The 27,074-nt window shown below is 40.6% G+C and overlaps 1 protein-coding gene across 2 annotated transcripts in view; it reads left to right on the top strand.

Moving 5' to 3' along the window:
• usp9 (ubiquitin specific peptidase 9) overlaps window positions 1-27,074 on the top strand; it is a 230,651-nt gene that overhangs the window by 24,610 nt on the left and 178,967 nt on the right. For both annotated transcript variants that reach the window (XM_048541510.2, XM_048541511.2), the window contains 4 exons: window positions 15,456-15,709; window positions 24,102-24,247; window positions 24,326-24,405; window positions 26,492-26,604. In XM_048541510.2, the coding sequence (XP_048397467.1) occupies window positions 15,614-15,709; window positions 24,102-24,247; window positions 24,326-24,405; window positions 26,492-26,604 (435 nt within the window). In that variant the 5' untranslated portion in view covers window positions 15,456-15,613. The remainder of the gene's footprint in view (window positions 1-15,455; window positions 15,710-24,101; window positions 24,248-24,325; window positions 24,406-26,491; window positions 26,605-27,074) is intronic.

Here is a 27,074-nt window from a genome sequence, read left to right as displayed (position 1 = left end):
TGTGCGCCATTGGCTAGACTGGGTGCTGATTTCCGGACCCAGGTACACATTGGTCATGTCAGTGGTACTGACTTTGTTCATCCAGTGTAGCAGCAGGATATAGTGTCCAGTTTGAACTTGCAGCACAGGATATTGTGGAGATTAAATGAGCAAGGGCAAATCTAACAGTGAGTGCAGTTCATGATTAGAGAAAATTTTGAACCATAATATTCTGCTTGTTGGGCCATTGTGTGGTATAAAAGTCACCCATTTCCTGCCAGTCTCACTTGCTGCATGTTCAGTGAAAAAGCACTGAACTGTTGAAAGAACAAATTACTGGAATCGTTGTGTCCATGGTTTCTTTATTCTAGTTGAATTCATTTCAAGTTAAAAGAATTAATGGGTTTGATTGCATGGAAAGTCTTCCTATACAAATAAAGGCATGTTTGCTATCTACTGTAAAGAGTAATCAGGGAGATTCCTTTTGAATAATGAAGCAAAGACTATCAGGAGGAAATAATATTCCATAAGAATGTCCAATCACCAAATAACCTTTTCAGGTTTACATAAAGAGGAAGAGATTTACTTGAACCAGGTTTCTCAGTCTGTGTGTTGTGAACCTCCAGTGGGGTGGTGAGTTGTGAACAGCAGTGAATGCTTTGGAGTTTTAATTATTAACAGCTGTAAGGCTGCTTTAAATCTTTTGAATTTATGACAGGCCTGGCCAAACTAAATGATCTTTGAAGTTTAATTCCTGTTCCCAAAACCCAGTCAGGGCATGGATTTTTAATAATCCTTGAATATTAAAACATTTCATTCTTCTCTGGTGTCTCAGCATTCCCTCCATTTTCTCAGTTCTCCAGGCATCAGGGCACCTTTCAGTCCTCTAAATAGATTTATGTTGAGCGTGTTTGGGAAACATGGAGTTAGATAAGTCATTTTGAGTTGACGCAAGAGAATATGTTGTCTCATTACGAGTAATTGAGTTTCTTCTGAGCAACCTTTCCTTTAAAACAAAACTAGATGAATTTAGCTCCGTCAGGTTGGATTTAAAAACAGGTCCAGTTGGAGACAACTAGTCTTGGAAGGGTCATGGTCTTGTGGTAGTAACGTTGCATTGTTAATCCAGAGACCCAGGTCATGTTCTGGGCACTTGGGTTAAAATCCCACAGTAGATGGTGGAATTTGAATTCAGATGAAATCTGGAATTGAGTCTAACAATGACCATGAAACTGGAGTTATTGGTTGGTTTGCTGAGCTGACTGGTTTTCATGCAAACATTTCATCTCCCTTCCAGGTGACGACATCCGTACTGTACTAACTAGAAGGGAGAGAAAATGTTTCCTTGAAAATTGGTCAGCTCGGTGCACCAACGAACGATCTTCGTTAAAACATTAACTGTGAAATGTTGGAAAACCCATCTGGTTCACCTGACATCTTTTAGGGAATGAAACTGCCATCCTTAACTCGTCTGGCCTACGTGTGACCCCAGACCCAAAGCAATGTGATTGATTCTTAACTGCCCTCTGGGCAATAAATGCTGGCCTAACTAGTGATGCCTTAACCCTGTGAATGAATTAAAACAAAATCCCAGTAATTTATAGCGACTGGTGATTTCCTTCAGAAACAGCTTTAGTGATGTGTATTTTTTTCTTCAATTGAAACACAAATTGTAATATTTCAGGGAAATGGCTAGGCTGTCAGACTAAAAATCAGTCTGCCATGATTCTTAAAAAATATTGGGAACATGGTCATTTTTATCATTGAAAGCTTGTACTAGTTGCTAAAATCAATAATTTGTTTGAGGCATAATATGAAAGTAAGAGTGACTAGGGTGATGTTACACAGCTTGAACCCAGATGATCTGTTAGAAAGCATGGGATATTGTCTTGAGCTACCAGTCCCGTACAGCTGAAACTCTGCCCTACACCGAACACTGCTACATCATATCAGTGCACAATTCTGATTTTTCTTTGCTCACCACCTAAGGTTCCAAATGTCCATCCATGCAACTCAATTCCAGTACACTTTAGCTTTCATTCTTTCAACCTTGGATTCCACCTGGTTACAAATACTTACATTTTCTGACAAATCTATGTAGGTGGTATGCAGCTAGGGGATTGGGAATTGGTCATTGGGAAAGGTGGGGTGCATAAGTGGGGAAGGAGACAGGCAGGATGTGTCAAGTCAAGGAGATTTGGTCATGGAATGAGGTCAGGGATGGGGAAATGTTGAAACTGGTGAATTCTGAGTTAAGCTAGTCATGTAAAGATGGCCCTCCCTAATGTTATGTGAAAGGACCATTATGTTAAATTGGATAAATTTAGAACCCATCTGGCAGTTGATACTATAGAGCATGAAAAAAATTTATTTTCAACTGCAATTACACGTTCATTCACCTTTAGCAGTAAAGCAGGCAGCCAACCCTGGTTCAAGAGTGCAGGGGAGCCTGCCAAGAACAATCATGTCCTGACTGTTTTTGTATGCCAGAGTTGCTTCTCTTAAAAAAAATAAATTAGATCTCAACCTAATGACATTGCAGCATTTGACTGCATGCGCGTTAACCAACAGAAGCAGTATGCAGTGTACAGCAAGGTGATTGCACAATCTCAACATAAACAGCACTACCGTCCGATAGCATCTAGTCAAATATGGTGATGGACAACTTGTGGGAGGCAGCTGCCTCCACATCTGGGTTGACATGGGCAGAACCTTGTTTGTGTAAAAAATGAATCAGTCAGCGCAGAAACAGACTCTTCAACCCAAGTTGTCCATGCTGACCAGGTTTCCTCAACTGAACTAATCCCATTTGCCCTGCATTTGGCCCATATCCATCTAAACTTTTCTGTCCATGTGCTTGTTCAAATGTCTTTTAAATGTTGAAATTGTCCCCACCTCTCCCATTCCTCTGGCAGCTCATTCCATAAAAGATTCACCTTCTTTGGAAAATGTCCCTCATGTCCGTTTTTAAATCTGTCCTATCAGCGTAAACCTATGCCCTTTAATTTTGGATTTTGCCCTCTCGGGGAAAAGACGTTAGCTATTTGCATTATCTGTGTCCCCTAGGATTTTTTAAACAGCTATACAATCACCTCTTAGCCTCCTATGCTTCAGTGAAGCTGTTGCAGTTGACCAAAAATGCCAATTAGAATGATCCATTGCAGCTTCTTTGAGGTACCTTGCACCAAATGTATTTATTTAATTCTCTCAGTCAAGGGCAAAACCTCACTGGATGAAGCCATACCTAGCACAAAAGATGATGATTATGGGAGGCTAATCAGCTTAGCTCCACAACATTGCTGTTGGAACTCCGCAGAATATTTCATAGCCTGAACCATCTTCAGATGTTTCATCAATAGTGTTCTGGCCTTTTTAAGGACTGAAGTGCATCTTTGCTGATGGTTACGATATTTGGGATCATTGCCAACTTCAGTCTTTTAGTTGCCAATGTATACACAGCAAGACTTGAACAACATCCAGGCTTTGGGCTGCTGAGCTGATGTGCCAGAAGTGCCAGTCAGTTACTGTCTGCAATGAGAAAATCTAGCTATCTTATACATTCAACAGCATTATCGTTGCTAGCTTTCTCTATAAATAGCATAGTGTTATCATTGAACATAATGGGACCAGCTATATAAAAATAGCAACTATTAAAGGAGCTGGAAGCTGGTATTTCCACAGTTAGAAACTCGTTGCCTGGTTTCCCCAAAGTCTGTTTAGCATCTGGAATGCAGAAGCCAGGGGCAACCATGCTGAGTTGTCATTGACATATATTTGGTGCATATTTCGCCCTTTTTAGTTTTAAAATATTTCAATTAAAAAAAAACAAGCTGTCGCCTTGAACCTGAGGACCCACTACTGAAAGTAGAACACTGTTGTTCGAAGGCTGAGGAGAGCTTTTACAGAACTAGTCCATATTCTAGAACTCACTGGCCTACCTAGATGAGTATGCCACTTCAATTTACAGACATCAAATATGTAGAAGACTGCATGCCAAAGAAGTCAGTCCGAATGTTTCCCAACTGGAAACCATGGATGAAACAGGAGATTCATTGTCTACAGAAGTCCAGATGTGTGGCATTCAAGCCAGACGGCCCTGACCGTTTTATAGGAAAGCCAGATATGACCCCAGTAAGGCCATTTGAGATACCAAGGTGTGATACTAGAGTAAGCTAGAGACCTGAACTAAGCACATGGACACCTGCCATTTGTGGCAAGATCAATAAAGCAAAGCAGAACAGAATAGTGACAAAATTATATCCCTTTCTGAAGCACTCCATTCTTTTTACACTCATTTCAAATAGAAGATTAGTGAAATGGTGTCGCCTGTCTTGATAACGTCAGATACACCTGTTCTCTCTGTCACCACTGCAGTCATCAGATCGGCCTTTTTGAGCATAAATTCATGGAAAGTATCTGGCCCAGATAGAGTTCCCAGCTGTGTACTCAGATACTGTGTACACCAGCTGGCAGGATTATTTGTTGACATCTTTAACCTCTGCTTAGTATGATCTGAAGTTCTCACCCACTTCAAGGAAACCATCATCCAGTTACAAAGGGGAAACTCGTGCAGTGTGCATCAAAGACTGTCGCCTAGTGTCTCCGACCTCCATAATTATGCAGTTCTTCGAGAGATTAGTTATGCTTAATACCAACTGTAGCTTGCCTTAACCCCTTGCAATTCACCTACTGTCACAACAGGTTCTCGGCAGAGGCCATCTCCCTGGCCCTTTACCAATCCCTGGAACATCTGGATATCAAGGATACCTACATCAGGCTCCTGCTCATTGACTACAGCTCCGCCTTCAACAAGAATTCCAACCAAACTAATCTTCAGACTCCAAGACCTAAATCTCTACTCCCCTCGAACTGGATCCTTGACTTCCTGACCCAGACAACAATCAGTAAGAATAAGCAACAGCACCACCTACATGATTATCCTCAACACTGACACCCTACAAAGCTGCATGCTTGGACCTTTACGATAATCCCTGTGCAGCCATAATGGAGTGGCGAAATGTGGTTCTAACTCATTTACGTGTTTTTTGGTGATACCATTGTAGGCCACATTTCAAACCATGACGATGCTGATTGCTGAAAAGAGTGTGCTTGGCAGTGCAAAGATCACAATCTCTCTGTCAGCAAATCGAAAGAGCTGTTCATTGACTTAAGGAAGCAAGACAGAGGATGTACCCCCCACTTACATCAATGGAGTGGTGTGGAGATGGTCAGAAGTTTCACGTTCCAAGGAGTGGCGGTTGCCATCAACCTGCCCTGGTCCACCTATGTTGATGTGATGGTCAAGAAGCACAACAATGCCTCTTTCTTCAGGAGGCTAAGGAAATTCAGCAAGTCTGTAAAGACGCTAACCAATTTTTTTATAAATGCACCACAGAAAATATCCTTTCTGGATGCATCACGGCTTGGTATGGCAAGTGCTCTGCCCAGGACAGTGAGAGCTACAGAGTTGTGAATACATCCCAGTCAATCTCTCAAGCCAATCTTTGATCCATTGACTCCAACTATACTAGCTGCTTTGGAAAGGCAGTCAGCATAAAGACCCCTCTTACTCTGGTTATTATATCTTCTAATCTCTTCTGTTGGGCAGAAAATACAAAAGCTTAAACGCACGTACCAACAGATTCAAGTACAGCTTCTTCCCTGCTGTTCTGAGACTTATGAGTGGATCCCTCAAATTTTAAATTTAATATTGACCTCGTTCTTTGTGCACTTTCTCTGTAGTTGTGGCATTGTACTTGATCTGTTCTATTATCCCTATGAATTTTGTATGGCATGATCTGCCTGTGCTGCACATAAAACAAAACCTTTCACTGTCCCAAGGTACGTGTAACAATAAATTAAAATTTGTTGCAAAAAAACTACTTGAATCAGAAATGAAGTTTTTTTAACAAAATTAAACGAAGATTTAAAAGTAGATGACAAACTTTCAATTGCAAGACTTATCACAGGCAGTCTTAATTCTCTTTCTGAAGTGAGAGAGTTAAAAATCTGAGGTCAGATTAAGCTGCGATGACTTTGTAGTCAAGCACATGGATAGTTACCTGTCTAGATAGCTGTGCATTATTTCGGTAAAGAACATGTATTATTCCCCATTTAGTTCTGTGGTTGTGGTACTGAGAGATTGGTACATTTTGACAGCAAAACAACTGATATCCCTACCCGGCGATGTTAAGAACTGATGCTGGAGTCAGAGATAAGTGTGGAATTGGAGGAGCACAGCGGGCAAGCAGTGCCAGAAGAGCAGGAAAGTTGACGTTTCAGTTTGGGACTGTTCAGGAAAAATTTCAGCAAAATTTCAAAACTTCAGGAAAAAATCTTTCCTGAAGAAGGGTCCTGACCCAAAATGTCAAGTTCCTTGCTCCTGTGATGATGCCTGGCCTGCTGTGCTCCTTCAGCTCCCCTAGGCTGAGAAATTGATGTATTGTTTCTGTTTCTCCAAATTCTTACCATTAGTTTCTGTCCAAAAATTACTATCCATATTCTGTCTAGAATAGATTCAAACTTAAAATGGTTGCTATCCAAAGCTGGTTAAACATGGCTTCCATGTTGGGTGTTGGGCTGGCCTAGGCCTGCAATAAAGACCCATTAACTTGTTCAGGTAGCTCTTGTTGTCAGGTTTCTTGCCTGTGGTGAGATGAGACCTATTCACTCATGAATGGGAAGTTGTTGTGATGGAAGTTTCTGCTTATACTTGGAAGTGCTCATTGCAAAAGGTCTTCTGTGATTTCTTGCTGAAATGGTTACAGTCTAGTCCTTGTATCAGTGAGAGAGTCATGTGAATGCTAGAAACCATTTTATAAAATTTTGTCCGTTTTAAAACCGACAAAAAAAAAATCTTATTTACGCAATTGTAACAGTGCTCTATTGGCGGAAATGAAGGCAGTTCCAATATTTGACCCTTAATTGGTACCCTGTTGACCATCTTAAATGTTTATTTTATCGACATAGTACATGCTGCTACCAATGTATGTCAATCTACAAAACACAGTGGAGCCATGAGCTAAGCCTCCATCGACAGCATCACGTGGACTCCAACAACCGCAAATTCACACATCAGCATGATTGCCGTTCCTGCGCTGTCTGCAGACATCTCGTTTCTTGATCATGACTCTGCTTGCAGACCTGAGATATCTGACCTTAATGTCCAGTCACTGTCATTAATCCTATGTTCTTTCTCGCAGAAGGCTTGTTTTCCACAGTGTTTACAAAATTGTGGATTCGTCTCTGATTTCCTGGAGCCCTGGTAAATTATTACAGTGCTCATGAATGTTTAGCTTTGTCTCCCTTGCTTCCAGATGCCATGTGGTTTCTGTGGTATTTAATCAGTGGCCTCAGATCACTGGAGTGAAAGTATCTATTGAGACCAGAGAGAGACATTTTATTAAAATGAAATTTTAATAAGGAAAGCTAACACAAAACTTTGAAAATACCCAGGTCAGGCAGCATTGGTGAGAGTAACAGGTTTAAATGTTTCAGATCAATGAGCTTCAAGTCATTTAAAATAGTTTCTGTAAAACAAAATCTAGTCATTGACTTGGCATTCTAAACTTGGTAACAGTTGTAAATGCCTTCTGCTATTGGTAGTTTGTAAATGGTTGCAGTTGGAAGAATTCAACTGTTACAAACTAAACTCAATTTGCATATTGGCTTTGGCAACATCAAATGATCAACCAGCATAGCGAGCAGTCACCATTTCTAACCAGGATTTGTATTATATGTTGCAATAATGATTGTTAACCTGAGAGCTTTAGCCCAAATGTAAATTGTCTGACATAGATTTTTAGGTCTGTTAGTTCTTGTAATTAGTAATTGACAACAAATACAAAATCAGAAATCGATGGAAATACTCAACAGACCTGGCAGCATCTGTGGAGAGAAAGCTGAATTAATGTTCTGAGATCAGTGACCCTTCTTAAGAACACTTATTTCTTGAAATCTGTTTCTGATTTCCAGTATCTGCATTTCTTTTGTTTTAAATTGAAAATATGATTTTTTAATTTCTGTTAATTCATGTATGATGCATTTTAAAAAGCTGCAATGTTTGTAGGTGGTAGTTCAAAATATCTACATATCTTCCGAATTGAATTTCAAAGATTCAGTTCTTATTTCCACTCTAATGTTAAAGCTTAGGCTTTTTACGTTCTGTATTGAAAAATATTCCTTATAAATCAGTGCTTGCAGCAGCAGTCTTAACCTCCATGATCTGCCAACAGTAAAATTGGTTACTTTCTTTGGGCTGTAAGCACTTATTTAATGGAGTCTATTGGATTACAGGAGAAGTGATCTGTGAAGTTACAAATATTGCATTTTATAACCTGTTTGATTATGTATTATGTCAAAAAAGTGAAATTACATCTATAATAGTGATATCAGTATCTAAATTTTGCACAGCAACAAGCTGTTTCTACTTGACAGTTGAAGATGGATATTTCTTTGGGCTCAGTTGGTAGGAGAGAGTTATAGTTTTTTTTGTGTGGGAGAAAGTATTTGTGCTCGGCTTTATGTTAGAAACGAAGTTGAAATCAGACCATCAGCATAGAGGTGTCAGTTGGTCGGATGGTGGCAGGGGTCTGAGAGGTGAGAAGACTTGATTTTTGAATCAAGGGCGAGCTGTGGAATCACTGCCCAATCATGGTTACCAGGGTAAATCAATGGTATTATTTGTGCTCATTATGGAGAATAATTGTGGTCAGTATGTTTTGAAGGTTTTGTCTGCTTAATGGGCACGGGGTTGAGGGCATTTTTCATGATGAATGAGTGTCTTAGGTAAGATGGCATTTTCTGACCGTGCCTAATCGTCCTTGAACTGAGTGGCTTGCTCAACTTTTTAGATGACATTTAAAAGTCACATGCGCTGCCGTGTAGTCAAATGTAGCTAGACTAGATGAGGATGAAAGATTCACAAATGGGGGCAAGAAATTTAATGGGCATTTATTATTGTTTGATGGTCACTATTACTGAGAGTGAAAGCTTTAAGATTCTCGGTTTATTATTTGAGTCGAAATTTGAGCAGCTGTTGTGGTGGGTTTTGAGCCCGTGAGCCATGGGCCTCTGAAATCTTTCAACCACTGAGATGACAAATGTCACTGCCTCCCCTTGCCTTCTGCCATTTTGAGATTCTTAATTTGACTTGAGTCCATATAGTTAATATTTTAGTTTGTGTGTTCTATACCATTCGTATTTGTCATGTTCACATACTCTTGAATGTGGCGACTTCTGCCTTTCTGGGCACTGCGAATGCCCCAAAAATATCTCTGATCCTGCTCAGGATGTGTGGGATGGGTGGTATTTAAAACTGGCCTGGATTTGTACACTGTGCAGGGCTTTGTTTTCTTTTATCACTGGATAGATTTTGGCAAGCAAAGAAAAGTGGCTTTGTGCTGGCCCAGATCATTGGTCTGGGGCATTTGGAGATGTGGAAAGAATGGACAGATATTCATGCTGGACTTAATTGCAGTGGGTGGGTTTGATGCCAGTTAGGACTATTTCTCTTTGTCTAGTGGTGTGAAACTTCTCTCTTTCACTGGGGAAGGTTTAACTTTATGACATGTTTTATTTGACAAGATGTGTCGTTTGCAGAACCTAAATTCTTCTTAAACCTTTTTAGCCATTCCTTTGTTACTTGAAAACATGATTGCTATACAACTCTCTTGGCCAGCTACTTGCTTTGATCCTACATAAAGTTAAGATCGCACAAAGCTCTGCTGCTTGTATCACAGCTCTCAAAGTCTTGTTCACTCAATGTCTTTGTGAATTGTGACAGAGTTTTTTTAATATTGCATTAAGACTGTCTTGAATTTAGCTTACATGTGTTCTGCCTAAAAGTAATTGGAACATAGAACATTACAGACCCTTTGGCCAATGATGTTGCGCCAAACTTTTACTCAAACCCAAGGTCTGTCTGACCTCCACCCCTACCTCATACTGTCATCCCAATGCCTCTCTAATAGCCGCTTAAATGCCTCTAATGAGGCCGACTGCACTACCCTCTCCGGCAATGCATTCCACGCCCCTACCGCTCTGAGTAAAGAACCTACCTCTGATGTCCCCCCTATATCTACCTCCACTCACTTTAAAACTATGCCTCCTCATAATAGCTGCCTCCACCCTAGGAAGTCGTCTCTGGCTGTCTACTCTGTCTTTGCCTCAGATCACTTTGTACACCTCTATCAAATCCTTCATCGTTCTAAAAAATGCCCTAGCGCGCTCAACCTTTCCTCATCAGACCTTCCATTCATTCCATGCAACACCCTGGTAAATCTCCTCTGCGCCTTTTCCAACACTTCCACATCTTTCCTCTAATGAGGCGGCCAGAACTGGACACAGTACTGCAGATGTGGCCGAACCAGGGTTTTGTATAGCTGGAGCAAAACTTTACGGCTCTTGAACTCAATCCCTTTACTAATGAAAGCTAGCATGCCATATGCCGCCTTAATAACTCTATCCACCTGGGATGGCAGCTTTCAGGGAACTGTGGACATGAACCCCAAGATTCCTCTGCTCCTCCACACTGCCAAGAATCGTTCCGTTAACCATGTATTCTGCTTTGGAGTTTGTCCTTCCAAAATGAATCACCTCTCTGTTTTCGTGGTTAAACGCCATCCACCACTTCTCAGCCTGGCTCTGCATCCTAACAATGTCCCTTTGTCACCTAGAACAGCCCTCCACACTGTCTGCAACTTGACCCTCCTTTTGTATGGTCTGTGAACGTACTAATCCACCGCTCCTACATCCAAATCATTTCCAAAAGCCACAAATAGAAGAGGACCGAGAACAGATCCTTGTGGCACACCACTTGTAACTGAACACCATGTTGACTATTTTCCGCCCACTACCATCCTTTGTCTTCTAAGGGTCAGCCTATTCTGAATTCAATCTGCCACATTTCCCCCTGTTCCATGCCTCCTTACATTCTGCATGAGCCTCCCATGGGGAACCTTATCAAACACCTTAGTTAAATCCATGTATACCATATCCACTGCTCTACCATCGTCCATGTGTTTGGTCACCTCTTCAAAGAATTCAATAAGGTTTATAAAGCATGATCTACCCCTCAAATCCATGCTGACTATCACAAATCAAACTGTGCCGATCCAAATGATCATAAATCCTATCTCTCCGAGCCCTTTCCAATAATTTTCCCACCACTGAAGTAAGACTCACTGGCCTGTAATTTCCAGGGTTATCCCTATTCCCTTTTTTGAATAAGGAAATGACGTTTACCTCTCCAATCTTCCGGCCCTATACCCGTGGACACTGAGGATGAAAAGATCATCGCCAAAGGTCCTATGATCTCTTCCCTCACTTCTCGTAGAATCCTTGGATAAATCTCATTAGGCTCCGGGGACTTGTCTATCTTCAAGTTCCCCAAAATTCCTAGCACATCTTCCTTACAGCAGCCTCCTTTAGCCTACCAGCTTGTTACACTCTGTCTGTCTTAAATTAGATCCCTCTCAGTTGTGAATACCAAAGAGAAATATTCATTAAGAGCCTCTCATATCTCTTTAGGCTCCGTGCACAAATTTCCTTTACATTCCTTGACTGGCTCTACCCTTTCTCTGGTCATTCTCTTATTACTCATGTACGTGTAAAAAGCCTTGTAATTTTCCTTCATCCTATCTGCCAAGGTTTTCCCATGCCTCCTTTTTATAGCTCTCCTAAGTCCTTTCTTCAGCTCCTTCCTGGAAAACTTGTATCCCTCTAGAGCCTTTTCCGTTCCTTGTTTTCTAAACCTTACGGAAGCATCCTTCTTCCTCTTAACCAGTCATTCGACCTCTCGAGAACCAAGGCTCTCTCACTCGACCGCATCTTCCTTGTCTACCAGGGTCAAACATATTGAGCACACACAGTATGCATTCTTTAAACAATCTCCACATTTCAACGGTGCTCTTCCCTGACAGCATCTACTCCCATTTTATGTTACCCAGTTCTTGCCTAACAGAATTATAATTACCCATCCCCCAACGATAAACTTTACTCTGCTGTATGTATCTGTCCTTTTTCCATGACTATTGTAAAAGTAACAGTTATGATTGCTACTGCCAAAATGCTCTCCTGCCAATAGGTAGGATATTGGCCTGGCTCATTGCCAAGATGTGGCTGGAAAGATTTAAATAAAGGCTGAGACTGTTTTCCTGGCAACAATGTGCAGTGTGTTCACATTTGGAAATAATGGCAGCAGCATTAGTAGGTACGATGATTATAACGACATCTCCCAAGATCTGGGTGGGTGTTGATAATGTTGCCTGGTTACAAATTATGCTTTGAATTGTCCATTGACTTGGCATGAGTGTTGGTGTCTCAAGGTAGTTAATCAGCATTTCTACCTGGATACAGTGCTCATGTTCACATTGCCATGGCAACATGATTGGAGAGAAGCCTTTTCAAGAAGCTTCTGAAACTCCCAAATTGGCCTGCCAGTGTCTCAGAAAAATGTTAGAGGTCAAACTCTTCTTGGTTCACATCAGGAATGTGTCTGAAAGCCCGCATTTAGATTCAAAAGACCATGTCTGTAGAGATTTGAAATTGGACTGTAAGATTTGCCTAATTTACATGAGGGGGAGAATCTCCAAGTAAAAGAAACTTTACTATGAAAGACTCTTCTGAGGTTAAAAGTTATTGATCTGGGAGAGGAAGGCATTTGAAGTAAAGTCTTAAGTGAAGAATCACTTTGGACAGTTTTGGTCCAACTGTCCATACTGACCAAGTTTCCCAAACTAAGCTAGTCCTCTTGACCTGTGTTTGGTCCATTTTCCTCTAAAACTTTCTATTAATGTACTTGTCTAAACATCTTTTGCATGTTGTAACTTGCCTGCCTCTAGTGCTACCTCTGGGCAGTTCATTCCACATACAAACCTCCCTCTGTATGGAAAAAGTTGTCCTTCAGGTTTGTTTTAAAATCTTTCTCTTCTTAAATTTATGTCCTCTATTTTTGAACTTGCCTACCCTGGGGAGAAGATCTTTGCAATTCACCTTATTTATGCCCTTCATGATTTATAAACCTCTGTAATGCCGCTCCACGAAAAAGTCTCAGCTTATCCAGCCTCTCAATATTTATTAACTCAGACTTTCCAGTCCCATTGACATACTTGCAAATCTTTTCTGCACTCTGTCCAAGTTAGTAAGATCCTTCCAATAGCAGGGTGACCAGAACTGCACACAGGTCCACCGAAAGTTGCCTTCCAATGTTCTGTGTAATCTCAACGTGATAGCCTAACTCCTGTACTCTTTGTTCTAGCAGGGCGATGTCCCTGTAGTTTCAGCAAATTGTCTTCTCTCCTTCTTTTTGATTGCTTGTAGTTATGTTGCTGCAGAGATATGCTGGCCTGCTGTCCTTTTGGATGAGAGGAATGAGGTTGTGAGTGCTGAGAAGTAATTGATATGGGTGCAGTGGGCATTGAATTCAATGCAGAAGAGGAAAATAAGGGGTATGCAAGCCAGAAATGTTTTCTTTTGGGGGTTTTGTTTGGATTTCAGCTTTTTTGAAGAAGGGAGCCTTTGAATAATTTTAAGGCAGAAGTAACTAAATGAACAAGGTGAAATGTTAGCAAGGATGCATGTGCAGGAATGTGGAGTACTGATGTCATGTTTTTAAAAAAAAAAAAATTGCCCTCTTCAGTCATGTTATGGCATACCTCGGGAGCAGTTGGGACTTAAACCTCCTGGCTTAGACTTAGGGACAACACCACCACCCTATTTGTGTCTGACTATTAAAGCCACCTGGAGTGGCTGAGTTACTGCCTCCTGCTCCTGTATTCCTGTTGTATTTTGACACTGGGGGCCAAATAGATTTTTAAAATTCTGATCAGCCTGTTCAAAAATATTATTAAACATTTCTCGAGCAGGTGGGACTTGAACCCAGACCCCTCTTTGTTTGGAGGTGGAGATGATACTACATGACCTCAAATTAAAATGGGATTGGAATAGTGAAGTGGCTGTTGATGCGGCCTGATAGATTCACTGAGCAGAAAGTCCTTTTTCGTTTGTGCCAGAACCCCCTCTGACTCCACACACTTGGAACTTGAATTCTGGCCTGCCTTAGAGACTGAAACCCTTCCCCTTATTATCAATATCATCATTAAATTTGATGATTGGAACAAACGTGACTGCCTCCAACTCCCAGTTATTAATGTTCTTGTTAATTTGTTTAAAAGGTTGGGAGAAGAAAATGTCAAATCTGTTAGATGTGTCAATCACAGTGAACACTATATGTAGTCTGTATATTAATGAGGGACATATGCCGTGTAATATATGGGATTTATCCCTCCAAGATGTGGGCTTTGGAATAAATTTGTTCTGGTAACTGATGGTATAGTCTTTAGATTAGCCTCCATGAGAGAGCGTCCTCTGAATGCAATAACTGCATGCATGGACCTCTGAGGTTACACAGCCACAAAACAATTCGTGCAAATCTCTCTGTACGTCAGACCTTGGGAATCTCTATGTAGACAGTATGCTTTTTAATTTTTCCTGCTAAAGTTCGTACGTTCCCACGGTATACACCATCTGCCAGATGGTTGCTTATGTTTCACTTAACCTTCTCTATAATCGCTTAAGTGCTCAATATTCCTTTGTGCCTTTCTTAAATCACCTTTATATCTTAGATTCCCATATGCTTATCTGTGGTGTGCCATTCATTATATCTTGCCAACCCGAGAGCCATCGATGAATTCAGTGATGCTAGTGCAATTGCATATCACTGGGTGATGGTTAGGTTCTCTCCAGTTGGAAATGATCATTGTCTGGAACTTCTGTGGCAGGAATTTTGCTTGTTAACAGAAGTCTGGGTATTGTTCAGGTCTTGCTGTGTTTGGACATAGAATGCTTCAGTATCTGAGAAGCTGCAAATGAGACTGAACATCCTTATTTCTGACTTTGATGTATGGAAGAACGTTGCTGAAGTAAAGCAGGGCTTGCCTCCATGACGAGTATGCACTAGTTACTTAAGATGCAGTTACAGACAGATGTATCTTTCACCACTAGATTGTTGTAGACAAAATCAAGTAGACTTTCCCATACCACGTACTGTGGACAAGTCAAACAGTTATGTCCTGAGAACCTTAGCATAATCTGTCATGGTCCGACTAAATCACTCTTGGTTGATGGTCATTCACATTCTCCACACTTTGCCTTGCCTCGTTTATTCATAGGATTTGGGTCTCATGGCCATATTTTTATCTATTTCATTGAAATGCACTTAATCTTTGGAGTATGCAGTTTCTGTCTTTAGTGGCTGTGTTTTTGACCTACTACAGAAAGTATTGCTGGTGGCACCTGCTTTTCCACCAGATAAATTTTTAACTTTTGCATGTGAAACTCAATGTGTTCTAATCAGCTACCATCACTGGTTGTGTTTTGTAATTGATGATTGAAATGAAATGCATCATGATTTATGCAATAGTTATCTGTGTTGGAACAATTTGAATTATGCACATTAATTTGTTTGCTTCTTTCAGGTTGTGCAATGGTCTCTGCAAAACAGCCTGGGCTCAAGGTGGTGCTTTTATGTACAAATCTAAATTTGTTACGCATCTTCGGTGAGGAGGCAATTTATTTTTCTCTATCAACAACCACATAGCCAGACAAAATTGCAAAGATCTGTCCTGTGGCGAGTATGACAGCCACCACCCGTGGCTCTCCTGTAGGAGGGAATGACAACCAGGGCCAGGCGCCTGATGGACAGTCTCAGCCTCCCCTCCCACAGAATCAGGTAAACATTCAAACTTGAATATTTCATTTGTTTTATATCCGGACAGCAGGTTTTTTTTTTAAACTCCTTGTGCACAACTGAAATCTTGTATTTTCACATTTTCAGTTTTCAGTCTTCATGTTTTCTGAAGAATGCTCTTGTCACAAATCAGGCCTTTTTCCACTTTGTCATTCAAGTTTTGCACTTGATTTTGTTTTCTGAAATAGGAAAGGTGGCTCTACTTTGATACGGTTAGATTGTTTGTTTGTTTCAAGGGCCCTCTGATGCAGTGGTGGCATTACTACCCCTGGATTCGTTGATACTCGCTGCATCATTCTCATATTGTTCTGTGTCATCCCTTTACCTCTCACAAACTCTGCTGTCTAATTTCCAGTCTTATCTGTACCCTCAATCTACCATTGCCACTCTTTTCTGTTAGCCCCCTCCCACCTCGTGAAAGCAAAGCACAATTTCCATGATCTGTCTCACTTTCCTGATAGATGAATACTGGGTTTTCTCTTAGTGACCTACATGTAAACTGTGGGAGATTTTGAAAAATCTTAATTAGTTCATGCACTGCATTTCTTTGTAATCTTAAAACCTGCTGTTTTTGATCAGTGGTCACAATTGTCTGTCATCTTTCTGGTAACACGTTCTGTGTAGTTTCCATAGAATGGAATTATGATTGAAATTTTTGATATGAAGTGAACGTGGAGTATTTTGCCCTTTGCCTTCACTTTTACCAAATCTCGTGATAGGTGGCAGCTTAAAAATCATTCTCTTGCTGAATAATTTTGTTTGGATTGAAGAGAATAAGCCTTTGAGGATTTGGCAGCGAGTTGGGATGGGGTCATGAGGCAGATACTAAAACTAGTATTGTAAGAATGATTGTCAGTGACAAGCTGCACGTATATAAAGCAAGACTAGTTTTTAAAATGCATGAATCTCAAATTGAGAGAGATGAAATGATAACCCTGTTTGCTAAGGAAAGGGAAACCGTATTCTGCAGAGTGGGAGATGGTGAGGAACAATGTGCATTGGTAGATCTTTCGGCGAGGAATTCAAACAAAATTGTTTGATTTGGTTCAAGTTTGAAGTACCAGTTGCTTAGTGTGTCCTGTTCAGTGTTTTTTTGTGTATTTTTGTTACAGTAAATGTCTCAATTTTACATTAGGATTCATGTTTTTCACCTATTAACAGTAAATCTGAATTAATTTTGTAAGTTATTGATCTACATAGAGATATCACTTACATGTTTTCGCTTCAGTATGGAATGTTGAGCACCTGTACTGCAGTATTAACTGCAAGGGGATCTTGGGGTAACAATCTAGGAGCTGGTCAACAGAGCTCAGATGAACAGTCGGAGCAAGCTATGTAATGGTCATCACAGCACACAGCAGATTGTGGGAGTGTTCAGTTAATTTAAGATGTAAAATCTCCAGATGGAAAAGCAGGCATGATAAAGTGCTGACAGTGCAACGCCCATCACTGCTTTCAGTATTACCGAAGTTCTTGTGTGTTGTCTGTGACAGCATTCTGGTCTGTTGTACTGTTACCTCACTTTGAAGGTAAAACTATTCTGTATCAAACAGAACAAGAAATGTCATGAGATGTTCTTGGTATGGAGTGCAGAATATGGAATGAGATGCATGTAAATAATGACACAATGTCAAATGGGAACTAATTAGCGATCACCAGAATTAATTGTGAATCGATGGTAGATAGTGTTTTGATTTGTTTATATATATGTATGTATGCTTTTTTACGAACTTTTCTATAGGTTTTAGTTTGCAATGTATATCAAATTATAAAACTTAAAACCGTTCACTAATTCTGGGCCTTAATTCATGTTCACAATTTGCCAACAGTTGTGCTACATTTCAGGAGGTTGTGCCAGACCACGTTTCACCGTTGTGGTTGAGTACTTCAGGGAACGAATAAATGGTTTATTGTAATGTTTTTGCCACACTAATTTTGGAACCAAATTGTTAATATCGTAGGTGGTTACTTGTACTGTAAGCGAAATAGTTTGCAGATGTGTTTGAGGTTAACTATGATCTTTTCATGTACATGCATAGGTTAATTTCTGGTGATAGCTGTCAGTCTGTGACTTTGGATAATTTGGGAGGACCTGATTGAGGTGTCTTGAATTCGTGCTTTCTAAATTGCAGTGAGGCTGTGCATTTAGTGTAATCTATATACAAAGCAGATTATTTACCTGGATGTTTATAAATTATACAGCTGTTGAATTTCCCTAGCTAATTTCATACAAAGAAAGTGCATCTCGGGATAAAAGAAGGCTATTGGTTAATTGAGTCTGTGTTGACGGTTTTGGAAATTAAAAAAAATGATGAGACTCACCTTCTGTTTATTCCTCATTGACTTTGACTTTGTCTCCCAAATATCGATCCATTTCCATTTTCTGCAAGTTATTTTTGACAGTGCCTCCACTACCGTTTGAGACAGTACATTTTGGATTGCCACAACTCTCTCAGCAGGAGCAAGTTTTGTTTATTTTCCTCAGAAACTTCTGCAAATGATCTTAACCAGTAAGACCATAAGGTGTAGGAGAATAATTAGGCCAGTTAGCCCATTGAATCTGTTCTGCCATTCACTGGGATCATGGCTGGATCCGATAATCATTGACTCCACTTTCCTGCCTTAACCCGATGATCCTTGATCTCCTTATTAATTAAAATCTGTACCTCTGCCTGGAATGAACTTAACAGTCCAACCTCTGAAGCCTTCTGTGAGAAATCTTTTGGACAAATTCACTACCCACTGATAGAAATTAGTCCTTATCTCTGACTTAAAAGGGCAACCACTTAAAAAGAGGGCAAGTTCTTACGAGGGGAAAGAACCTTTCCATACTGACCCCATCAAGTCGCTAAAATTTTCTGAACAGGCAGTTGTTGAATAGAAAGACCAAACAACTAAGGACGTGGGAAATCAGAAACAAAATTGCTGGAAAAACTCAGGTCTAGCAGCATCTGTGGAGAGAAGGCAGAATCAATGTTTTGGGTCCAGTGACCGCTGTGCTGCACCACCCCTCCCCCCCCCCAAAAAAGAATATCTTTTTTTCTCCATAGTATCAGACTTGCTGAGTTTCTTCAGCCATTGTTTCTCCTTAGGAATCTTGCCTGTTTAAAGGAGGTCATCTACAGTTCTTCTAAGTCCCAGTTGTAAAGGCTAAACCTACTGAGCCTCTGCTCATAAGATGGTTCCTACATACCTGACATTAACCGAGTGATCTTTCTCCGGATTGCTTCGAATGCCAGTATATCTTTACTTGAGATAAGGGCCCCAAAACTCTTCAGTGTTCAAGCTCTGGTCAAACTAGTGCCTTGTCGAGTGTTATTAAGAGTTTGCTATTTTTATAATCTGTTCTCCTTGAAATTAAGACCAGCATTCCTTTATTCTTCCCTTAGATGTTCAACTTTGTGCTCCCTTTTTCTGACCTTTGAGGGCTGTAAAATCCCCTACTGCAGCTTTCTGTAGTCTTTGACCATTTAAGTAACATTCATCCTGCCAAATTGCATAACCTTGCATTTTCCCAGCCTTATAGTCCAAGTTTTTGCCCACTCATTGAATTTGTTCATACATCTCTCTAAAGACCTCAGCACTTACCTTTTCACCTAATTTTGGGCCACCTGTAAACTTAGCTACAATAAATTAATTTTCCTTCCAGTAGTTGAGATATATTTGTGGCTGCAGCACTGATCCTTATGCGCTTTGATAATTGTAGGTTGCCACTGTGACTGGAGATCCCTTATAGTAACTTATCTCTTGTTTAACCAATCCTCTCTCATGGTAAGCAGCTACTTCCACTGCCCTAGGCTGTTAGCTTATGAAGTAGCCTAAACTAATTAAATACCTTCTGAAAATCCAACCTAATACCATAAGATATGGGAGCAGAATTAGGCCATTTGGCCCATCTGGCCTGTTCCACCATTCAGTCATGGCTAATACAGATTTCCCAACCTCATTCTTCAGCCTTTTCCCTGTTAGTCTTGATCCACCTTAGCAATCAAGAACCTGTCTGTCTCTGTCTTAAATACATGCAGTGACTTGGCCTCTCCTGCCTTCCGTGGCATTGTGTTCCAAAGTGTCACCACGCTCTGGCTGAAGAAATTTCTCCTCAATTCTGTTCTAAACTCTGAGGCTGTGCCACTGGGATTTAGTCTAATGTTACTGGAAACATAGTCTCCACGTACACTTCATTTGGGCCTCTCTGCAAGTGTTAATCAGATCTCCCTCGTTGATCCAAACTCCTACAAACACAAAACAAGAGTCGTCAGCTTCTCCTGTGATGACAAGCCCATTATCTGCAAGATCATTCTTGTAATCCTTCTCTAGATCCTCTCCTCCAACTCCAACACATCCATCCTTTAATACAGTGCACAAAACTGTTCAATATTCCAAATACTATCTGACCGGAGCCTTGTCCAACCTCAGCAGTGCTTATGGAGTCATAGACTCATACACTATGGAAACAGACCTTTTTTGTCCAACTCATCTGTTCCAACCAGACATCCCAATCTGACTTAGTCCCATTTGCTCGCATTTGGCAAACATTTCCGTAAACCCATCCTGTTCATGTATCCATCCCAGATGCCTTTTAAATGTTGTATTTGCATACATCACTTCAAAGAAGAACAAAGAAACCTACAGCACAGGAACGGGCCCTTTGGCCCTCCAAGCCTGCGCCGATCAAGATCCTCTGTCTAACCTGTCATCTATTTTCTGATGGTCTGTGTCCATTTGCTCCCTGCCCATCCATGTACCCTTCCAAACATATCTTAAAAGACGCTAACGTGTCTGCGTCTACCACCTCCGCCGGCAACGCGTTCCAGGCACCCACCACCCTCTCTTTAAAGAACTTTCCACGCATGTCTCCCTTAAACTTTCCTCCTCTCACTTTGAACTCATGACCCCTAGTAATTTGAATTCCCCACTCTGTGGGGTGGGAAAAAAGCTTTTTGCTATCCATCCTGTCTATACCCCTCATGATTTTGTAGACCTCAATCAGGTCCCCCCTCAATCTCCGTCTTTCTGATGAAGATAACCCTAATCTACTCAACCTCTCTTCATAGTTAGCACCGTCCATACCAGGCAACATCCTTGTGAACCTCCTCTGCACCCTCTCCAAAGCGTCCACATCCTTTTGGTAATGTGGCGACCAGAACTGTACACAGTACCCCAAATGTGGCTGAACCAAAGTCCTATAGAACTGCAACATGACCTGCCAACTCTTGTACTCAATACCCTGCCCAATGAAGGAAAGCATGCCATATGCCTTTTTGACCACCCTATTGACCACCTGCGTTGTCACCTTCAGGGAACAATGGACCTGAACATCCAGATCTCTCTGTTCATCAGTTTTCCCTAGGACTTTTCCATTTACTGTATAGTTCACTCTTGAATCTGATCGTCCAAAATGCATCACCTCGCATTTGCCTGGATTGAACTCCATCTACCACTTATCTGCCCAACTCTCCAGTCTATCTGCATTCTGTTGTAATCTCTGACAGTCCCCTTCACTATCAGCTACTCTACCAATCTGTGTCATCTGCAAACTTGCTGATCAGACCACCTACACCTTCCTCCAAATCATTTACATATATCACAAACAACAGTGGTCCCAGCACAGATCTCTGTGGAACACCACTGGTCACAGGTCTCCAATTTGAGAAACTCCCTTCTACTACTACCCGCTGTCTCCTGTTGCCCAGCCAGTTTTTTAATCCATCTAGCTAGCACACCCTGGACCCTATGTGACTTCACTTTCTCCATCAGCCTGCCATGGAGAACCTTATCAAATGCCTTACTGAAGTCCATGTGTATGACGTCTACAGCCTTTCCCTCATCAATCAACTTTGTCACGTCCTCAAAGAATTCTATTAAGTTGGTAAGACATGACCTTCCCTGCACAAAACCATGTTGCCTATCACTGATAAGCCCATTTTCTTCCAAATGGGTATAGATCCTATCCTTCAGTAGCTTCCCTACTGCTGACGTCAGGCTTACCGGTCGATAATTACCTGGATTATCCTTGCTGCCCTTCTTAAACGAGAGAACAACATTAGCAAGTCTCCAGTCCTCTGGGACCTCACCTGTGTCTAAGGATGCTGCAAAGATATGTTAAGGCCCCGGCTATTTCTCCCCTCGCTTCCCTCAGAAACCTGGGATAGATCCCATCCGGACCTGGGGATTTGTCCACCTTTAATGTCTTTTAGGATTCCTAACACTTCCTCCTTCCTTATGTCAACTTGATCTAGAGTAATCAAACATCTATCCCTAACCTCAACATCCGTCATGTCCCTCTCCTTGGTGAATACTGATGCAAAGTACTCGTTAAGAATGTCACCCCTTTTCTCTGAATCAGCACATAACTTTCCTTCTTCGTCCTTAAGTGGGCTAATCCTTTCTCTAATTACCCGCTTGCTCTTTATATATGAATAAAAGGCTTTGGGATTTTCCTTAACCATGTTTGCCAGCAATATCTCATGTCTTCTCTTAGCCCTCTTAATCCCTCGTTTCAGATTCGCTCTACATTCCCGATATTCTTGCAAAGCTTCGTCCGTCTTCAGCCGCCTAGACCTCATGTATGCTTCCTTTTTTCTCTTGGGTAGTCGCACAATTTCACCTGTCATCCATGGTTCCCTAATCTTGCCTTTTCTATTCCTCATTTTCACAGGAACATGTCTCTCCTGCACGCTAATCAACCTCTCCTTAAAAGCCTCCCACATATCAAATGTGGATTTACCTTCAAACAGTTTCTCCCAATCTACATTCCTCAGATCCTGCCGAATCTTGGTATAGTTGGCCTTCCCCCAGTTTAGTACTCTTCCTTTAGGACCACTTCTATCCTTGTCCATGAGTATTGTAAAACTTAGAGAATTGTGGTCGCTATTTCCAAAGTAGTCCCCTACTGTAATATCAACCACCTGGCCGGGTTCATTGCCCAGCACCAGGTCCAGTGTGGCCCTTTCCCGAGTTGGACTACATACATACTGCTCGAGAAAACCCTCCTGGACACCTTACAAATTCTGCTCCGTCTTGACCCCTAACACTGAGTGAATCCCAGTCAATGTTGGGAAAATTTAAATCTCCCATCACCACCCCACTGTTTCTCCTACACCTTTCCATTATCTGTTTACATATTTTTCTAGCCACTTGTTCCAGACATGCATCAGCATCTACGTTTAGAAAATTACCCTTCAGGTCCTTTTTTATAATCTTTTCCCTCTCACCTTAAACCTATGCCCTGTTGTTTTGGATTCCTTTACCCTCGGAAAAAGTATTTATGGGAAGAGTCCTGGGATTCTAACCCAATGGCAGTTAACGAACAATGATAGAGCCCCAAGTCAGGGTGGCGTGTGGCTTTGAGAGGAATTTGCAGGTTGCTGGTTTGAAAAGTGCTGTTGAGGGAATATTAGGAGATGCTTGAATATATCTTTACAGATGCCATTACTGTACATCAGTAGTAAGCGATGAATGTTGAAAAGGTAGTGGATGAGTTGCTTTGTTCCAGAAGGTGTCTAACTTGTATATTGCTAGACCTGCACTCACCAAAACCAGTGAGTGTATTCCATTCCAATTTTGTCTTCTCTGCTTTTGCAATCTAGCCCTCTGAAAATAAATACTAACATTGCATTTGCTTTCCGAACTGCCAACTGAGCCAGTATGTTAACATTGAGAATCCTGAAGTAGGACTGCCAGGTCTTATTGTTTCAGGTTTTCAAAGTCTTTCTCTGTTTAGAAAATAGTCTGCACTGTTGTTCTTCCTCCTGCTGTCACTTTGCCCACTTTCCAAGCATGGTGAAGTCCTTCTGCAGCTTCCCAGCTTTCTCAACACTACCTGTTGCTCCACCTATTTTTGCATCATCTGCAAACTTAAGAACAATACCTTCAGTTTCTTCATCCAAATTGTTAATGTATGACATGAATAATTGTGGTCCTAAACTGACTCCTGCAGAAGTTCACCAGTCACAGGCTGCCATCCTGGAAAAGGCCTCTTCATCTCTCTGCAGAAGGGTCCTGACCCAAATCATCAACTTTCCTAACTCCTCTGCTCTCTGCCCTCCTGTGTTCTTTCAGCTCTCCACTGTGTCTCTGACTACAGCGTCTGTTACTATCTCGATATCTCTCCTGTTTGCCTTTTGCGAGCAGCCAATCCTGCATCCGTGCCAGTCTCTAACACCTTCAGATCGTATTTAGCGGCCTCCTGTGCAGCGCATTGTCAAAGGCCTTCTGGAAACTATTGCTTTCTTTTTATCTATCCTGCTTGTTGCCAACTCAAAGAATTCTAATAAAATTGTTAGGCATGATTTCCCCTTATGAAACCATGTTGACTCCGCTTGATTATATTGTGTGCAATATTACTGATTCAACGTTTATTTCATTGCAATAGACATCTTCTCCAAATACATCCAGTGAGAACTCGCCAGTGAGCCCTCCTGATGAACAAGGTCAGGGTGATGCTCCTCCTCAACTTGAGGAGGAGGAACCTGCATTTCCTCACACTGATTTGGCCAAGCTGGATGATATGATTAATAGGTGAGTGCAACTGGACTGAAAAATGAAACAATTTGACTTCAAGTATCTTATTTTAACTTGACATTTTGCTTCTTTCAGACCCCGTTGGGTAGTTCCAGTGTTGCCTAAAGGTGAATTAGAAGTTCTACTAGAAGCTGCTATAGATCTTAGTAAAAAAAGTAAGTTTTTGCAGTCTATTGAGATCCATTGAAAACAATTAGTGACTTGAATGTGGAATGCTTAAAGTTCATTTTATAGCTTGAAAGTACCTCAATGCTTTGATTACGTGGGGAAAAATTGAATACTTATAATTTTGAGAAATTAGGGATTTCTTTTGAATTGTTGTTCCTGCTTAATTGAAAATTATACATGTTCCGTGGAATCTGAATCACAGCTGCCATAACTTATTTTAAAGGGACAGTAATACCTTCCAAATAAGTATAGTCTATGGATGCTCTCTCTATCCTATGAAATGCGCTTTTATTGGATCCAAACACATCCATGCACAGTTGACGTGGTTTGAAATAGCTTTCATGCTTTTTTGTAATTACGTTATTTATGAAGCATGGAAGCCAGTAATTTGGTTCAATTACCCATGCTGACATAATCTTACCCTATCACAATATCATTCTCTTTCTTTCATCATGTACCTGCCAAGCTTCACCTTAAATCAGTTGCTTCATTTGATAGCAAGTTCCATATTTTAACCTCTGTATGAAGTTTTTTTCTGAGCTTGCTGTTGGATTTATTAGTTAATGACCCTGACCTTCTAGTAGAAATATCTTTAACACGTCCTTTGGATTAATCTGTGACTTAATGCCATTAATTTCTGTGGGTTTAGCAGTTTTTTTTCCAGTTCTTGGAAGCTGATCATGATGTAAATATTCTTGGCCAGTATCAACTGTGCAATCCTGCCATTCAAGTGTAAGTAATCAAGAGTGTTTACATAGACGAGAGAAAGCCAGTCAAAGATGAACTCATCAGCTGTCCAAACAGGTTTTTTTTCTGGGAGGATCTGATGAGATGTATTGCAGTGCAGCGTCTTCTGTAATAAATGCATATGGGGCCTTTTCTTAAGATTCGCGAGTTCTTTATAACTATTTAATAATATTTGTGGGAAGTGTAAAAGTACTCTGTGTACTTTCTGGGCTTAAGTATTAGTTGTGGATGCCGGAAAATTTCAAGATTAGCAATGCCCATGCTGAAAAGGAGAATGCTTATTCCATTTGGAAAATTCATAAAGCCACCTGTTCATCAACACTTGGAAAGTTTGGCTTGAAAAATAAGGATTTTTGTAAAGTAGTGCCTTGAGGGAAGTCACTGTCTTCACTAACTTTTGCAAGATGGTGATGCAAAGGGAAATGTATTGGAATGCATTTAATTTAATTTAGTTCTGAGCTAGGAATTGTAGAGGAAGTTAATTATACAACTGTGCAGATGCATAGAGAACACCTGTTCATAAATCATTAATTGAATGTTGTATAAAATTTTCAAAAGGGGCTTGCAAAAAATGTTCACATAATTAAGCATTATTTGGATTCTTCAATTGCTCAGAAACTTTGCAGTGCATTTTTGCATAATCCAAGACCTATATGTCATGTATGTTAACTTCCTACATTGTCATTTTGTAATTGCATTGCCTCCTCGTGCTGTAGCGTGTGAAATTGAGTTAGAATCCCAAATTGATGCAGTTGAATGTTGTATAGTTCTGTCAAATGTATTTTGGATAATATAAGTTCTGTTGTTTTTGTAGGCCCAAAGCCTAATTCATACTTTACAAACAGCAGAAATTGTAGAATGATTGTTTCTGAACCTTTTGTCTGAAGACTTTGTTTATTGAACAATTGACTCAGCTGGCTGCAATTAGATCAAGTGCTCAGTATTCACACAGTTGAGAGTGCAGGAGGGAAGAGTTTGAGGGATAGGAGCTCTTTGGTAAGGATATTACCATTACACCTGAGCCAGGTGTCTCAGGATCAAGCCCCACCTGTGCTAGAGATGTGTTATAACATCTCCGACCATTTTGATTTAAAGTATCAAGGATCCGGATGATTGATCCTTAATTTGAAACATTGAAAGAAGTCCAAATTTCAGAAAGCCAAACTGCTGACCTTTATAGCTTGAAATTTGTATATGTATGATCCCAATAATTAGACTTGTGCATGTATTACATTATAAACTGCTTTATTGGTGAATTTCACACTGCAACTAAGATAACCAGGTTCCCAGTAATTTTGACCAGGCGTGCCTTTTTTCATTTTCAAGGCCTTGATATCAAAAGTGAAGCATGTCAGCGTTTTTTCCGTGATGGCCTCACAATTTCCTTCACAAAAATTCTAACTGATGAGGCTGTGAGTGGTTGGAAGTTTGAAATCCACGTAAGTATTTTCTTTTTTGCTTATGTGAAATGTTTTATTTTGAAATTATGGAATTTTGTATTTACTTTAGCTTGAAAACAATTATGAAAATAGAAAATTTGTTTTCTCACTGTGCCAAATTTGATGTTAATTCAGTGTAAAATCCTTGTATCTTTGCAATTTGCATTGTTGTATTTCTTCAATTTCGCATACTCCATATAAATCTTGAATTGAAACCTTTTTTCAAAAAGGAAAGGTGATGTTTTTTACAGTAGCCCTGGGATGGACTCACTAAAGTTCTGTACAATTTTAGCAAGATTTCCTTAGTCTTGTATCCTAATCCTCTTGCAAATAAGGCCAACGTGGTATTTCTCCTTCTAATCACTTGGTGTATCTGAATAGTAACAATGTGTGCCTTTTAAGAGCGTATCTAAGGCTCTCTGAAGTTGGATTTCACGTGACTAATACCTTAGACAGCTTGACCAAAGTGA

This window comes from Stegostoma tigrinum, chromosome 12 (genome assembly GCF_030684315.1).
Source record: "Stegostoma tigrinum isolate sSteTig4 chromosome 12, sSteTig4.hap1, whole genome shotgun sequence".
NCBI classification, from domain to species: domain Eukaryota; kingdom Metazoa; phylum Chordata; class Chondrichthyes; order Orectolobiformes; family Stegostomatidae; genus Stegostoma; species Stegostoma tigrinum.
This window is presented reverse-complemented; position numbering and strand designations above follow the sequence as displayed.